The sequence below is a fragment of the Poecilia formosa genome, unplaced genomic scaffold (genome assembly GCF_000485575.1).
Source record: "Poecilia formosa unplaced genomic scaffold, Poecilia_formosa-5.1.2 Scaffold390, whole genome shotgun sequence".
NCBI lineage: Eukaryota > Metazoa > Chordata > Actinopteri > Cyprinodontiformes > Poeciliidae > Poecilia > Poecilia formosa.
In genome coordinates, this window is record NW_006800329.1 from 248,681 (window position 1) to 266,235 (window position 17,555).

General features: G+C 36.9%; 1 protein-coding gene across 1 annotated transcript in view; it reads left to right on the plus strand.

Moving 5' to 3' along the window:
• npr2 (natriuretic peptide receptor 2) overlaps positions 1-17,555 on the plus strand; it is a 60,966-nt gene that overhangs the window by 37,873 nt on the left and 5,538 nt on the right. The window contains exons 10-16 of the mRNA XM_007575834.2: positions 663-740; positions 3,954-4,058; positions 5,388-5,459; positions 6,483-6,642; positions 6,716-6,871; positions 9,695-9,863; positions 16,402-16,548. Of these exons, the coding sequence (XP_007575896.1) occupies positions 663-740; positions 3,954-4,058; positions 5,388-5,459; positions 6,483-6,642; positions 6,716-6,871; positions 9,695-9,863; positions 16,402-16,548 (887 nt within the window). The remainder of the gene's footprint in view (positions 1-662; positions 741-3,953; positions 4,059-5,387; positions 5,460-6,482; positions 6,643-6,715; positions 6,872-9,694; positions 9,864-16,401; positions 16,549-17,555) is intronic.

Consider the following 17,555-nt stretch of genomic DNA (forward strand, 5'->3'; position numbering starts at 1 on the left):
TGGTGATGTAACGTCCCTGACAACCTGCAAAGCTTCAATACAAGGTGTTTTCTCTGCAGTGAGAGATCCTTCGACTGCATGTTTCCCGTTTAACAAAAGTCATATCTCCATATTAAATCAGACCCAGCGGCTGACCTTGCATTGCTGCTACAGAGGCAGCTTATTTTTTCCTCTGCAGACGGTCGCGTCTTCTCCGCTCGGGAGTTTCAGCTCTAGTTTGCAGGAAAGTCTGCAGATCTTCAGCAGACCTGGATGTTCTGTCTGCAGAAAACTGGTTTCACAGCCGCTTTTTATGATTTATGTGACGTTTTCTTAACCGATTAATCGTTTAAGCCCTATTGGCAAACGATTAATTGTGATTAATCAATTATTGAAATAATCGTCATCTAATTTAGTAATCGATTTATCATTAACTAGAGTATACAGACTCAAGATAGATCATTTGGTGAAAAGAAAATATTTTCAGAGCAGTATGGAAGGCAAAGCTGTTGAATTTTAGGCGATATAATGTTTGTTTTCTTAAGTGAAAAAGTCTCTTCTAAATTGTTTAAATGAATTTTAGCTCCTTTCTAAGATTATCCAAGGAAATTTCTTTTGAATTTTGTTCTGTTTTTATGCAGAATATTATTGGTGATTTCACAGGTGTTTTGTGTTGCACACAGGGGAACCTGGTGGCCATTAAACATGTCAACAAGAAGAGGATAGAGCTGACCAGACAAGTACTAATGGAGCTGAAACATGTGAGTATTTTATGTAAACATCCTTTACAGAGGACAACAACGCCACTTTACGTTTCAGGATTCAGCACCAAATAAACACTCAGATGTTTCCCACACAGAGAACTGAGTCTGTTATAGTTTTATGTTTTCAGGCTTGATGTTTATTTTCGATTATTAATAAGTGATCGCTGTGGTAGATTAGCTACCACTGCTATTAGCTAAGCTAACACTGTGGCGGTTGATTAGCTAATTTAAACACCTGCTCTACTGATGATGTCAGAGTTGTTGCCTTTTTTTAGTTTTTAAATAAACCGAAACACAGAATTCCACAGCACATCTACATGTTGTGGTTATCATAGTCAAGCTAGCATAGCTGGCCTACTTCCCTCTCCCTTGCTATTTTTTCTTAATTAAAACTTTTTTCGGACCTTGTCATAGCGCAGCAAAGCACTGCGTCCCTTTTTATTTTATATATAAGGCATACATTTAAGATTTAGCTTGTCACATTGATAGCTTAACAGCTAAAGCTAATGCTAGTCACCGTTAGCGAGCAGCTTTTTGCCCTCCAGCAGGGAGAAGGGGTGGGATGTCACGCTGTGTTTAGGAAAATTATTTTTTGTTTTGGGAGAGAGAGATACACTGAATCCATCAGAGAAATGCACATTTGTTTTTAGATATTTTATTTAGAAAATCAGAGTAAATATCAGAGATCAGTGAGAAAAAAGCAAGAGAGAAGAAGAAGTGAAGCTTAACACATACAGTTCTCCTTGTATATCTTATCAGTACGCGGCGCCTCCCACCCAGCTGTAGGGAGTTTCTCAGTTTCTCCCGTCTCTGGCTAATTGGTACCTCAGGTCCTAAATCAAACCCGGTTCAAAGGAGTTTCAGTTGGAAAGAGAAGATAAACATCTTCACTGAAACCTCCGTTATCAATTCCATAAATATAACACTTAGTCAGAAACCTTCGTTATCAGCTGATTCTTCCCAGGAAATAAGCAAAAGTTTTATTTTAAAAAACAGCTGCAATATGTCAAATCCGTCCACTCAGTTCTGTTTTTCTATTTTTTCAAAATCCAACAATTTGTTAAAAACAGAGCTGGTGTGGAGTCATTTCACAAAATTCAGCCAGATTCACTCAAGAAGACCTTCGTCAGTGGTTTTCTGAAATGCCTGTGTGTAAATAAACTGTCTTGACATTCAATTAAAACAGCTGCAGTCAGAGGAGAAATGAATCCGTCTTCCAATCGATGCGCCTTTACAGGAGTTTGAATCTGTTGCTGACTTAATAAACCCTCCAACCAACAAATGAAAGTCTGGCTTTTATTAATATGTTCAAGCATCGCTGAGTGTTGCTGCTAGTTTGTTACCTAGAAACTAATATCCTTAAACCTCCTTTTTGACACAAACGGCAGCAGCGGCTGATGAAAAGGCCCCTCCGGCTGGGAAATATTTACGAGTAAGCGATAAGGAAGCTAGAGGAAAGACAAAAATCTCACAACTTAATGTGGTTTGGTGATGGAAACTCGCCGTGGCATCGGGGGGAAGCCATAACTTGGAAATTACACTGGCAGACACGAACAAGACGGATGCTTGTGGCTGTTGATCATTCTTGTAGCCTGCAGCTCTTGTAGCTTTAGCTCTGCGGTTCGGCAGTGAATTTTGGGTCATTTTGTGCGAAGCCGTTTCTGAGAGGACGGGTTAGTGGCCGTCGGTCTGCAATGCCCCGCGGGCCTGATGGCCTGTCAAACCTCAGCTCAGGGGAAGGAGAGAACGCCAGCCAGATGGGGGGAGACGGCTGGGCCTGCCAGTGGAAACTTAACCGCTTGTGTTCCAGGGTGCAGCAGAGGAAAATAAATGGGGCAAAGGGTAGGCTAACAGCGTCTCCCGAGCCGTGAAACAGGAGCCGCTAACGCTCGGCGTTTGCCGTGAGAGCGGCTGTCAGTCACGGCGGGTCGGAGAAGAAAAGAGCGCTGTTGAAGCGATGTTCTTTTGAAGCTGGCTGCAGGTTTTTCTGACTGCTGCCTCTGTCAGCGCGTTTACCGGCTGGAGTGAAAGCGTCGGGATGGTGCCATTTGCTCCTACAAAAGAGAAATTCACACCTTCGCATGAAAGGAATCTGGCAGCAAATGTTCCCTGTCTCAACCTCAAACATCTGCACTGGACGTTATTATAAAACCAGCATTTGATTATATCCAATGTTCCTAGTTAGGGCTGAAACCATTAATCACAGTTAATCGATCATTGAAATATAACATCTTTGTTATCTTAAAGATGTTAAAACAACATATCTGCCCTGAAATATTAAGAAAAAATTCCTCAAATCATGTTGTTCTTGCTTCACCTGGTTCAGATTTACCAAAGGAATGTTACGGTATCGTCTTTTAGGAAATAAAATGTTAATTTTTAAATTAAAAAAACATTTGAACAATCTATTAGCATCTTTTACTGTATTTCTAATATTTTACAAAAAAGACGTAAGTGGTTAGTTGAATATTTTTTAACAGATTATCAGAATAATCGATGGCTTCCAGTAGGGCTGAAACAATTAACAACAATTAATTGATTAATAAAATATAATAATTGCAGTTAAGAGAAAAACACCTTTGTTTGTAAACACGTTTTATCCAAAACTCCTCATTCGTAAAGTTTTAGCTTCACCCGGTTTAGATTTACTAAAGGAATGCTACAGTATCGCATTTTAGACGATAAAATGTTTATTTTCTAAATTGAAAAAAGTTTTCAATTATCTATTTGCATCTTTTACTGTATTTCTAATATTGTATAAAAAAGTGGTCAGCTGAAAAATCTATAGGATTTTATCCATTTAATTGTTCAATTTAACGATTAATCGTTATGTTAAGCGATTAATCGATTGCTAAGTTAATCGTTAGTTCCTAGTTTCTCGCCTCCTTCTTGTTCCACTTTGATATTCCTGCCCAACACGACTTTTTAACGTTTTTTTTAATCAAACCCTCCTCTGCACACTGGCCCATTCATAACCTCTCGCAGTACTTGCACATGTGTCAACTCGGTTCCCTCAACACATAGAAACAGAGCCGGCACATCCAGGTCCACTGCAAACAGACTATTTTGATGAAAAGCTGGCAGCGTTGTCCTGAGGAGTCGGTGCCTAAATGAGCCGTCAGTGCTCTGTTTCCGTGGGGTTTGGGAATGTGATGTTTGGAAAGAGTCGGGCTCACAGCCGCCGCCGCGTGTTTGTGCGGTTATTTTCAGATGAGAGACATTCAGTTCAACCATCTGACCAGGTTCATCGGGGCCTGCATCGACCCGCCCAACATCTGCATCATCACCGAGTACTGCCCCAGAGGAAGCCTGCAGGTAACTTCAGCACAATGACTTTTCACTTTTTGACATGTTGCAACCACAAACTTTAGTTTATTTTTTTAGGATTTCATGTTAAAGAAATGCTACGTATTTGTGAAGTGGAAGGAAAATGTAAAGATTTAAATTGTCCTAACAAATTAAACTCTGTTCCTCTTTATTCTGATACCAAGGAGCAAACATAGTTCTGATAATCCGCTAATACTGGAGCTACTTTTTTATTAGCGATTTAGCTAACTTTGAAAACGTTTAGCGCGCCTAGCTTCTCCTGAAATAAATTTTTCCAGATAAATACAAAAGCGCTAATTTTTTTGGCTCTTTTGAAAACTTTTAGTTGAATAAAGTTCAACATCTGTGAAGACTGTTGAACAAAAGTTGAACATTTTCTCCAAAAAAAATTCTAGAAAAATTTTTGACTTTGCAAAATTTAGTCTAAAATAAAATAATTTTAGAAAATTCTAAAATATGAGATTAAACTCCAAATTTGAGTTTTTTCTGGAACATTTTTGATTTTTCAAACTCGGAAATTCCCAGATTTACTAGAAACATTCTGACACTAATCTCAAAATTTCTTACTTTTTTTCTTGCAAATTTTAGACATCCAAAGTTGGAAAATTCTTTGTTTTATGTTCTGAGATAAATCTAAAAATTTCAGTGTTTTTTAACTGAAATGCTAAACTTTTGAGGTCAAATATGAGCTTATTTTTTCTGAGAAAGTTTTTGAGACTTCTCTCAAAATTTCTGAATTTTCTTGCATATTTTTCACTTTTGGAAACCATAAATTAGCTTTTTTTTTCTAAAAAATTTCTCAGATTAATTCAACATTTCTCAGTTTTTTTCTTGCATATTTTCAACATTTGGAGGTTAGAAATTTGTTTTTTTCTAGAAAATTCCTGAGATAAATGTAAAAATGTCAGAGTTTTCTTTTTACATACAGTGTCTCTAATTCGCCATCATACTTTCGTCTTAAATAAACTTCTGAAATAACTTTTTAGCTGATAATAAATGCTTGATAGTCCAAGGTTCTCTTGGCCAGGACTCCTGACTTCACAGGGAGTCTGTGATAAAGCTGAACTTGAATGTTTTTAACATTTGGTGAGACAGAAAAGCCGATGTGATGTAGCTCTGGATTCCAGGAAGCAGGTCAGCTCGGGTAAACGTTCGCAGTTATTCATTAATATCCTGCCACGGCTCCATGCATGTCAGTGAAGATGAACAGAAAAGGAAAAAATGTTGATTCTTTGCTTCATCCTAATGTAAACTCTCAGTCTGCTTTGGCAGATGAAAAGTCACGTTTTCTTTTTCGATCTGCTCTCGCTCTCCCAGGACATTTTGGAGAACGAGAGCATCAACCTGGACTGGATGTTCCGCTACTCGCTGATCAATGACATCGTGAAGGTGAGTGGCCTTCAGGCTGCAGACACGGCAAACACATGAACCACAGGCAGCGTATCGATTCGTGTGTTTTCACATGGGCACCAGCTAAAGGTTGCTTGTTGTGCCATGCAGATATGCACCAATCTTTCTGCGTTGCCATGGTTTCACATGAGCTGAAATGGAGAGAAGGAAAATCTGCTGTAAAGTTTGTTATTGACTTGAAGTGGTTGGGGAGCGTAGGTAACAAATGAAATGTCATCATAAACTCTGATTAAACGTAATCATGGAAACAATTTAGAAGATTGCTTTTAATCACACGTTTCTGCTGGACTGATTGCTTGATGAAGTGCTGCGGCTAAATCAGCTCCACAAAATATGAAACAATTTTTTTTCCCAATGGAAAGATTAAATTATTCTTAAACAATGTCACCAAAGAAGGGCAAAAATGTCCAGTTAAGAAAATTATAACAGGTCATTAATATAATCATGTTGTACCAAGATAGGATTTAATTTATGTAAAATAAAAAATAGTATTTGTTCAATTATTATCAAGTTAAATTTACTTTGTTTCTTTCTGTAACAAGCAATTTTAATTTATTTTCCTTCCTAAAACCAGTTTCTCTTTAGCTTTTAAACTTTGTTTTTGTCGACACTAAACTAGCTTAAATTATCTTGGTTGAAAACAGAAATAAATCATGACTGTTTAAATAATGACCCATCATAACTGCAATCATATTGTACAAACATTTTACTCTATTAGTAAATGTGGGTTCTTTGTAATAACAGGCCATTTGTTTCTCAGTAGCTAGCTTAGCGTAGCTTAGCTTAGAAGGTTTAAATTCCTTTAGCTGAAAATGAGACAAAGTAACCAGGATGTTGCCATCAAGTCGTGTTTTTTCTGAACAGGAGTTGTATTTCTGTACTCATTTGCAAACTTGTCAAATTTGTTATTTTCTTATGCCTGCATTTCTTCTGCTGTTTGACGTGTGGAAACAAAAGCAGACAGAAAGAGAAACATGCTAACGCTTGACTTCTGTTCACCAGGGAATGAACTATCTCCAAAACAGCTACTTTGGCTGCCACGGAAATCTGAAGTCATCTAATTGTGTGGTGGACAGCCGATTTGTTTTGAAAATCACAGATTATGGTTTGGCTAGCTTCCGCTCGTCTTGCGAAAACGATGATTCGCATGCCCTCTATGCAAGTAAGTCAGCTCCAAAATGCAATTTCACAAAAGCCTCCGCTTCTGTTTCATCATGCTGTGTGTTTTCCTCCAGAGAAGCTGTGGACCGCTCCAGAGCTGCTCATATACGACCGGCACCCTCCTCAGGGGACGCAGAAGGGTGATGTGTACAGTTTTGGCATCATTCTGCAGGAAATAGCTCTGAGGAATGGACCTTTCTACGTGGAAGGCATGGACCTCAGCCCTAAAGGTAAACACAGCTGTCTTTTACAAGCCTGCAAGAGGCTCAATTAGCAAAATTAGCAAATAAAAGAAGTAACCTGAAAGGAATTCCACCTAATTTAAACAGACACAATCAGGAAAATATTTATTTTTAGCGCCATGTTCTCTGTTTTCCTTTCCCTGTAACGTGACGTGTTGACCAGATGTCATCATATAACTGAGCATCATATAGCTGAGAGCAAAGACAGTCAATCCGACTGCAGAAAAGTTAATAACATTACAGAGCAAAGTTTCAGTCAGTTTACACTTTTAACCTCAAGAGACTAATATGGAAACAACAGAAGGAAAGTGAATTATTTCTTAAATGTAATCTAACTTCAATTTTCTAATTCAAGTCGTTTTTGAGTTAAAATGAGGGTAAAATTCTTACTTTTTCAAAGCCGTGTATCTCAGAAATGTCAACATCAGAGAAACCTTGAAAGGATCGTTTCTGACAAGCTTTAAAGATGGAAAAATTACTTTTCCAACACCTGAAAAGATGTGGAAAGGTTAGACTTCTAAATCTGCAACAAAATGTCTGCCTCACTCTATTAGCTTAGGTGAAAAAAAGAATAATTATTTTTTTTAATAAAATATGACAAATTTATAAATACTATTATGACACAGATGTCTTGCAGTAAAGTATTTTCTTTTTGGACCTAATGTTTTTTTTTTTGGACAGTACCTTTAAATCCATATTTTACTCCAAGTAAAACTTATATAGAGCTGAAATGTTTAATATTCTTAAATACAATATGGCTTACATTTTTACAATATTTATATATCTTCTTTTACCAGAATGATCTGGTAAACATCTTTGCATAAAAAAAATTGAGTAATGTTAGCTAGCTTATGCTAGCATGTAGCCTAGCCATAATTTAAATTAGCTGGGAACTGTTTCCAAATATGGCTGCCATAATGTCATAAATGTCTTGAAATGTTAACCTTTTCTTCATCTTTTTGTATTTGTGATAAAGCTAATTGTTTTCTGTCTTGAAAGGCAGATTTGTTTAAGCTAGCTTACCTTAAATTAGCTTATTTTAGATAAAATTAATCAAGAAACATAATTACTGTCTCCAAGAAAGGGAAAATGTTGATATTTGAATGTAAAATTTGTTTTTCATTATTCACATTCATGGGCTCCTTTTATAAAACTTATGATTTGAAAATTAGCTCCTATTTCTTGAAGCCTTCGCCTAGCTAACATAACCTTAGCTAAAAATGCTGCTATCATATCATTTGTTTTACATCATCAAATTATTTTTTTCAGTTTTGATAATTGCCAATTTTATTTTGTTTTTTAAAAGTTAGCTTAATGTAGCCTAGATTAGCTTAGCTTAGCCTATCCTGGCTAAATTAGCTGAAAACAGGCATTTAGATGGAACATCCAACCAACTCTTGATTTCAATAGCTTAACTTTAAATAGAACAACAAATTGTAAATACTTCACTGAAATTTGCTTTTTCTGAAACACTTTTTTTCTATAACTGAGATTTATTGATTTCCATATGGATGGATGGATTTCTCTTCTTGCAGTCGTTGAAAACTAGATTGAAAAGCAAGTCGAACTCCTCTCCATAGGGCAATGAACCATTTCCAGAACGGCTACTTCAGTTGCCATGGAAACCTGAAGTGGTCAGTTGTTGTGTTTTGAAAATGACACATTAAACCCAGAGTAGAGCCTAAAAATATCTGAAAAAATATATGAAAAGTAAAAAATAATTAATGAGAACAAGATGTTGGATCAAAGTTTTTTCTTTTTAGTCTTAATTTATTTGTTTTTTTCTTACATCTGGGATGCATCTCACATATTAAAAAAGTAAAATATGACAGCATGACTGAGGATATTATTGAATTTAGCCAAAATGCATGCAGGGAGGGTGGAAGGTTTTAACTTGAATGTAATAAATGGCCTTCCTGAGGAGCTTCCTCATCCTGTTAACCTCGATTAAAACCTTTTATTCAGACTCACGTTTCCTGCTGCTTATGTATGAAGCAGCAGAAACTCATGTCACACCGTAACATTTCCATTTTAACTAGATTCTTTAAAAAGCTTTTATGCATCTTTTGTCATTGAAGAGGGAAAAAATTTAATAAATTGTTTTATAGAGCTTTGTTTTGTTTTATTCATCAGAGGAAAAAGTGTCTTACCAAAGAAGTGGTAAAAACTTGGAGTGCCTTGAGAAATATAATAGAAAAATGAGTCTTTATATTTTTAAACATTTTAGCTTTAATTTGCTGCACTTAACGTCAAAAAGAACAATGAGAATTTGTTGTAAAAGAAATTAGCAGCAATGTTTTTGCATAATCAACATAGTTGTGGCTTGATTAAAACCAAAATTATGCAGAAAACTGAAAAAGAAAATTTAATCTGGGTACAGATTAGATTTTGCTTTCTTTTTGCTTTTAAACGTTTGTATTTTTTAGCGTAAATTAGTCCAACTTAACTTCAATTCTTCCAAATGTAGCAACTTCTGAGTTTTTTTCAGGTTAGCTTAGCAACTAACTGAAAGGCTGCTTTCAAATGTGATGAATTTAGCTCAGTGTGGTGACATGTTTTGCATTTAAAAATTTTCTTTTTGAAATAAATTTAAATTTTTTCAAACTAGTGAAGTAAAATCAAGTAGTGCTACTACAAAAACGTACACATGAACAAACCAAAGAGCTTATAATGTTATAAAACCCTTCAAATCAACAAAACTGAACAGTTGGTATTTTTGTTGGGTAATGTGTTTTTGCATTTTGTTTCTGTGTTTGACGTTATTCGTCTTTATCCAATCAGACTCTAAGGTGTGTTTTCTTCCACCCTTAGAGATCATACAGAAGGTGAGAAACGGCCAGAAGCCGTACTTTCGGCCAACGACAGACAACAGATGCCACCCGGAGGAGCTGACCATCCTGATGGAGGGCTGCTGGGCCGAAGACCCGGCAGAGAGGCCCGACTTCGGTCACATCAAGATCTACATGGCAAAACTCAACAAGTAGGTCCAGCATGTTTTCCTTTAAATGGTTAATTTATTCCCAAAAGCATTTGGAAACAGCAGAATCCGATTAATAAACATAACCACAGTTATGTCTTTGACTTTATTGAAACTTATGTGGGCTGATTAATTACATCAAAAACTTAAAAAACTTATTATGGAAAATTTACTTTTCCCACAGTTTTATACTTAGGTTTGTGATTCTACTGCTCCTGAAAACATCCAGCAGTTTTTTGGAAATAAGTTCATGTTTTTTGGTGTCTAGAAAAAAATCCTTTCAAATGTAGCAACTTCAGAAAAGCCCAGTCCGTTACCTAGCAACCCCAACGGAATTCTGCTCATTACCTAGCAACCCCAGCAGAATTCCACCTGTTACCTAGCAACCCAGAGCTTCAGTATGTTTGGTCAGCTGGTGTTAACGCTTCACTTCTGCTTTTCAAAGATGTACGGTTGTATAGTTGTGCATCTGTTTGCAGCCATTTTCCCGTCTAAGTGTAAACGTTGAGTTTGGGGGCGTGGCCAGCAGCAACTTATTTAGATTTAAAGCGACAAGACACCCAAAAATAACTAAAATCTCATTATCTAAGAATGATTTTGTACAAAAAATATAACAAACTTGTTTAGTATACATAAACCTATCCTGACCTGTTAAAGGAGGTATAATAGGTCACTTTTAAACTAACATTACATTATATTACCATCTTCCTCTTCAGACCTGACATGAGAAGTTAAATGGAGATTGATAGAAGGATATTTTTAGTAGTTTCTGCCGGGTCCAATACGTTAGTGTTGGGATGAAAATAAAATTAAAAACCGAACGATGGTTTCTGATGAATGTTTGTAATTCCTGACAGGCGGTTGTTTGCGGGAAGCGCCTGTGAGAGCGTCAGTGTGTGTTTGAGTAATAAAAGAGTTGGAGTCCATGTTTCTGGTATTATTTTCGATTATCTTATGAATCATTTATGTGCATATTTTGGTTGGAGTTTTATGTCGATGCAGAAGGGAGGCAAGCATGTTTTCCCCTGAGAGTGGAGCATCTGTCAGAAAGAGTTACTGTAAGGATCTCTGCTGAAACAAAGTGACTCTAAAGCACACACATGTTCAGAAACCAGATACACTGCTGGCTGTTTGGATGTTGGAGAAACTCTGCAACAGTTCTGTCATGGGAAAAACTGAAGACACCACATGAAATATTCAGTTCTTTCACCAGAAATGTCACATATTGATACATCGTCTGTGTACAAATTTATTTCAACATTAAACTTCCACATGCAGTTATGAGCACGATTATGCTAACATTTAGCACATGTAGCTTCTCCTAAATTGATTGATTTTGCCACATAAATTCTAACATGCTAATTTTCTTGGCTGTTTTGTAACTTTTAGCTGAATAAAGTTGTGTTGAAGTTTGGCTATTGCCTATAAATATATTCTTAAGTAGTTGGACATTTATATTCAAGCTCTTACTTTGAAGTGAGAAGGCTGTGTGTTTCCTCTCCTCATGTTTTCTCTTTTTTTTACCCAGTAACATTTTTTAAAACAAGAAACATAAAGGAACAAAATAAAACACAGACTATAGAGAACAAGATGTAAACATGAATACAATATCTAAGGGCATTTATAGAAGATGTAGATTATAATGTCAAAATCAAATTGATGGTGAGAGTTGTAATCTTTCAAGGGAAGATAATTTGAACTGAGATTAGCGCTTTAGCATTAGTTGCCAGTAAACACTGCATTGCGATTTAGCATTAGCTTCTGCTACAGTTTGTTTTGTTATTGTAATTTAGCATTAGCTTTTGCTAAATACCATGTTAGTGTAACGGTTTAGCATTACCAGAATTAGTGTTTATGATTAGCGCTTTAGCGTTAGCACACCAAGTTTTTAGTTAGCATTGCTCCATCTGTCCTTCTGTCCAAATGTGTAAGAAAACCATGCTAGTTGTCATTGGGTGTGTTTTTTCACATGACTTATTTGCAGGGATATAGTAGTTTAATCTGGTTTATTATCCACCAGAATGATGAATTAAACTTATTGTTTTAACATCCGTTTTGCACAGGATTGGATGTGAGCCGTTTTAGTAACTCAGGATTTAATGCATTCCTCAGTGTGGATGATTGTGTGGGATGATTGATCAGATCTGACAGTGACTGAAGAGTCATTGAACTGGTTGGACCTTTGAATCGTTACCTCATTATACTTCATTAATAATTGAACTAAATTATTGGTGTTTTTTTCCCTTTTGGGGAAAAAAATCTAAACAGATCTCTTGTGTTTGCAGCACAACCCAAGAAGCTAATGTTGGAAATATTCTTTAAATTTGTTCCTTTAGTTTTGAGAACTAGCTTTCAGCCCATATTTACAATGAGACGGTGTTACTTACTTTCTTTAAGCTCCTCATGAAGACATGGATCATGCAGTACTGCATGTTATTTACATGTTTTTGCCCAGAGACGTGATAAAGAAGAGCGTACATTCATCATCGGTTCAGTGGATTGAGCCTCAGTGAATGCAGCGTGAAGCTTTTACAGGTTCTGACTTTCTGCCTGTCAGCTGCAATCAGTGGTCACATCTTCAAGCTGTGGCAGGAATATCACAATATGGGTCACGGTTCGTTAGACTGAAGCCGACGTGCAGATTTCTGACTCTCAGCTGGAAAAACAAACTGTTAGGTTGAGCTGTTTTCATTGCAACACCTGAACACTGTGGGACACCGTGGGACAACATTCAAACTTTGGAAAGAGAAAAAAGGATCCATTCAGCCACATGAACTCAGAAGTACTTTGCAAAATCAATGTCACCCGAGGCAGCCCTCCCTCCGCTGCATCCAGCAGGGTAACTCGATATTGCATAAGGAAGGAGGAAGGCATAAATCTCTGAACAGTGCAAGTTCTCTGGGAACAAGCTGGATAAAAATGCAGGCGACAAGTGTTCTGTTTTATAATGGGTCCAGATTTAATTAACAACATGGATGGCAGTTGATATAAACTAAGGGAGTTAAATCCAGCGTCTGTCATGATCCGGTGGAGAATCATCGCTCTGGGCTTGGCTGAGATGAACAGAGAGGCTAAAGTTGCTTATGATCCGCTATCATCAAAGGGAAATCTTTCATGGCCATCCAGAACGAAGCTGGAACTGAATGCCAGCAGTCCAGATGGGTCTCATCTGATAATGTGGGAACAAAGAGAAACAGAGAAACGATCAGGACCGAGTTTCAAGATGAGCTCAGAGGAGATGAAACAATGATAGAGGAGAAACCAGGAATCCAAGATGGAGGAGATCAGAACGACTGGGAGGGATTAGAAACCATTTCTCATCTAATGGATGGATGAGGGGATGGATGAGTGGATGGATGGATGGATGGATGGATGAGTGGATGGATGGATGGATGGATGGACAGACGGACGGATGAGTGGATGGATGGACGGATGGATGGATGAGTGGATGGATGGATGAGGATGGATGGATGGATGGATGGATGGATGGATGGATGAAGGATGGATGCTACATGGTTCACTATTTTCATTCTTTTCCAAATCAGCCAATCCAAGAGCCCGATTCATTTTGCTTGCTGCTGATTGGCTGACCATCAGACCATGAGTGTTAGCTTCTGTGCTAACATCGCTAAGGCTGTTTCCACTGGTCATATTACAGCATATTAATGTATATTTTGTATTTGAACAGTTGAATTATGCAGTTAGAAGCATTTCTAGATGATATCCCTAACATTTACAGATATTATCTCTTCTGCGGCTCCACTGCAGTACAAACCCATCAGTGATATAAAAACAGCCATATTGGAGGCGACTCTGACAGATTGAGAGTTTTCCTCTCAGCTCGACCTCTCCTCTATTAGCCGTGTTTCTCCACATTGGATGGCTCTGCTCACGTTCAGCTCTGAGTGGTTTTAAGTGAAGAGGTCCTCATGATTGATGACCTCCGAAGCACTCAAGGATGCTGCTGACAGGCGCGTCCCTCCGCTGCTGTTGGCCTGGGCAGCCCGCGCCTCGCGCCCCGTCTGGTGGTTACGCTCATCTGGAAAATGCTTGTTGTTGACGTGACGTGATGGATGGGCTGTTATTTTGGGAGCGAGAGTGAAAGGGTGTCCGGCGACAAATGGTTTGGTTTGAACCCACACAGGAAGTCTGAAGCTGGCTGTGAAACGCTGACCTCTCACTGCGAGCATGAAGTCTCTCCATTGTTTGTCTCTGAACACTTTCACTCTGATTCACTGGAAGCTTTCATCCATTACTGGAGGTTCAGACCGAAAATATAAATCCTTTTAAATTCTAGTTTAGAGGAATTACAGCGGATTTGATTTGCTGTTCAAGGTCTCGCCCAGAAAACCTGCTAACCCCGTTGGTTGGGGTCTACCGCAGTCATCCATCCAGCGACCCGTCGGGTTTTTGAGTTAAAAAATGTTTAAAGTCGACAGGAAATTTGAAAATATCACTTGATAATTATGTGTTATTAAAAGATTGAACATTAACTATAAAGTCTTAAAAAATACAAATAAAAAACAAGTAAGCAATGCTAAGCCTGGTGGGGGCAGAAGTAAAGCCTGGAGGCCCGCCAGGCTTATAATGCAATGGGGGAAACCCTGATGATTTTTCACCAAATGGCCTTTATTGAATATTTATACTCCAGTTAATGATTAATCGATTACAAATACCCTTTTTTGTTTTTCAGTTTAACTCTTAGAATAAAACTTAATACAATTCTATTGAATTTAGTTTTATTTAACAATTATTTAGTTATCAATTAATTGTATTGACGAGCCTTATTTGATTATTATCCTATTAGTTTGACGATTAATCGATTAATCCGATAACAATGGCCAAATTCTGCAGATTTTTCACTTAAGACTTTTTATACAATCCCTGAAATACATTAGAAAATTTAAATAAACTAATAATTAAATTATATTTTTAAATAAAGACAATAAAATGCAACAACATCGCGTTCCTTTTGTGATCACTTTTCTGCTTGACTTGGCATCAGTACTATGTAGAGCTAATCTGATGACTACTTTTTGGATGAAGTGATAATTGGAAAGCAGAGGGAGCTTAATATAATATAATAAGAGTTTTTCTCCCAGAATTCAAACCAGATGAAGCTAAAATAACATCACATGAGGAGTTTTGGCTAAAACATGTTTACAAACAAAAGTATCTTTTATTACAATGCAAAATGTTTTTATTTTTTGAACACTTTCAGGTTATTTCCTTCTCTGAATATATTTTATATTTCACCAAATTGATTTTTTTTGTCTAGTTAACGATTAATCGTTTACAGAATTATTTGACAATTAGTTCTACAATCAATTAATCACGATTAATCATTTCAGTCCTAACTCCCATTTATTTAATTGGTCAGTATTAACACATTTCTTGTATTTTCAGGTTTGCATTCGTTGTACTATACATGTTGAAATGCTGGGCGCTAATCTTCATGTGACCTTTTTCGATTGAACTCAGAGCCTCGTTACTCATTAGTCGTCCATGTCTGATATTTGCTCCTTTAAAGATAAACAGCGTGTGGGCGTCTGTAGGCCGCTACGACCCAGTAGCTACTGGGAAGGTGCCAGACATTGATGCTTTTAGCCTCCATCCTGGCGTGGATGACTCACCTTCTCGCTCCGTCTGAGTAACTGTGAGCGTTTGGTTGTGTTTATGCCTGAGCATATGATTGTAGAGCATAAACATTATGGAAACATGTAATTAGAAAACCTACGAGACCCAGGCATCAGCTTTTAGAGCATCAATGTTGTCTAAAAAAGCCACTAAATGCCACAATTAGCTGCTAACATTTAAGGATAGAAGCCAGTTTTATGTCTGCAGGATTAGTTCTTCATATGGGATGCCTGAAGTGACATAATTATGACACATAAAATTTAAATTAACATGATTATAATGCAAATGTTTTAACTGGTTTTCCAAATAAAAATTTTAAGTATAAAACTAATGTTTCCAGTAGATAATATCTGTAATATCTGTTCTTCCAGTGACACAAAAAGCATTAAAATATAAAAAATGCAAACAAATAAATAAAATTTTATTTGACATAAAAAAATGTCATTAAATACTTAAATAAAATTGCAAAATATAAAATGAAAAAGAAAACTGATTAAAACTGAACATAAAAATTAAAACCACAAAATACAAAAAATAAAAATGAAATAAAATATTTTAAAATACAAAAAATGGAATTAGAAATATAAAAAGCTACAAAAAACAATTAAATAAAAATGAAAAAATAAAACATTTAAAGTAAAAAATACAAAAAATAAAATGGGGAAAAATTATTAAAAACTGAAACTAAAATAATATAAAATAAATGTAAAAATTTAATTACTACACAATAAAATGTACAAAAATACAATGAAATAAAAAACAATACAAAATATTAAATTAAAAATACTGAAAAAATATATCACATTAAAATATTACAAACCCCCCCACAGATTTTAGCGTTATGTTAAACATATCTTTATTTCTTGCTCTTCAGAGTTGCCACATGTTTATGTTTTTTCCACAGGGAGGGCAGCACCAGCATCCTCAACAACCTGCTGTCCAGGATGGAGCAATACGCCAACAACCTGGAGAACCTGGTGGAGGAGCGGACGCAGGCCTACCTGGAGGAGAAGCGGAAAGCCGAAAACCTCCTCTACCAAATCCTCCCACAGTAAGAAGGAAAAAACCAAAACCACCAATTAACTGGAGCTCAGCTGATTGGACGATGCACCACCGGCTCGCAGTGACACTCTGTCAGCGCCGCTAAACCTCTGTATTAATTAAAGACTCAAACGCATTTCCCAGCAGTGTGATCTCGCTGCAGATAAAAAGGGCAGCACAGGGAGAACAGGAAGGCGAAACCGCTCATTAAAGAGAGACAGCAGAACGGAGCAAATCCAGCTTTCCTCCATCGTTTATCCTCTTCTTCCTCCTTCGTCATGTTGAAATTAGGCAGACAGAAAAAGGGCCTGAGAGGAACAGAAGAACTGATTTCTCACCGCGCTCCAGATTTAAACAAACTGACCTCTGCCTCCGAGATGTTCCTGCCTTTGGTGTCGTTTGATTGAAGGGAAATTAACATGAGCAGAGATAAACTGACATCTGGGGATGATTTTAGTGGCCAGGCGTTCAGCCAGAGCCCAGGGCTGCTGGATAATAAGGAGAAAACGGCTGAAAAAACATATTTTCTTTGACTTTACAGCCTCTGCCGTACTTACTGCACCAGATAATTCAGTACGTTTGCAAAATCTATCACATGTGGATACCAAAACGTGACTTAGTCCCACCTTCGTTTGAAAAAACCCTGGTAAAAAATTAAAGATGGCCGCCATCGTCAACAAAATTTGGCACTAGATTTGCTAATATTTATCATTTAGTGTCAAATTTTACATTGGACCCATAGAAATCATATCTACTGTTAGTTTTTCATTTTTCAAGATGGCCGCCATGGTTGTCATGGAAAATTTGAAAAATCTATCTGGTATCAAATGACACACTTTGAACTATAGAAATCATATATATTTTCTTGATTTTGTGTATTATTTTTCTGGTGGACATTTTTCAAAATGGCCGCCATCGTTACAATGGAGAATAATATGTGTAAACTAAAATCTGCAGTAGTTATTTTAATCCCCAAAAATGTTACCTTCACTAACCACCAATTCACTGAACCGCTAT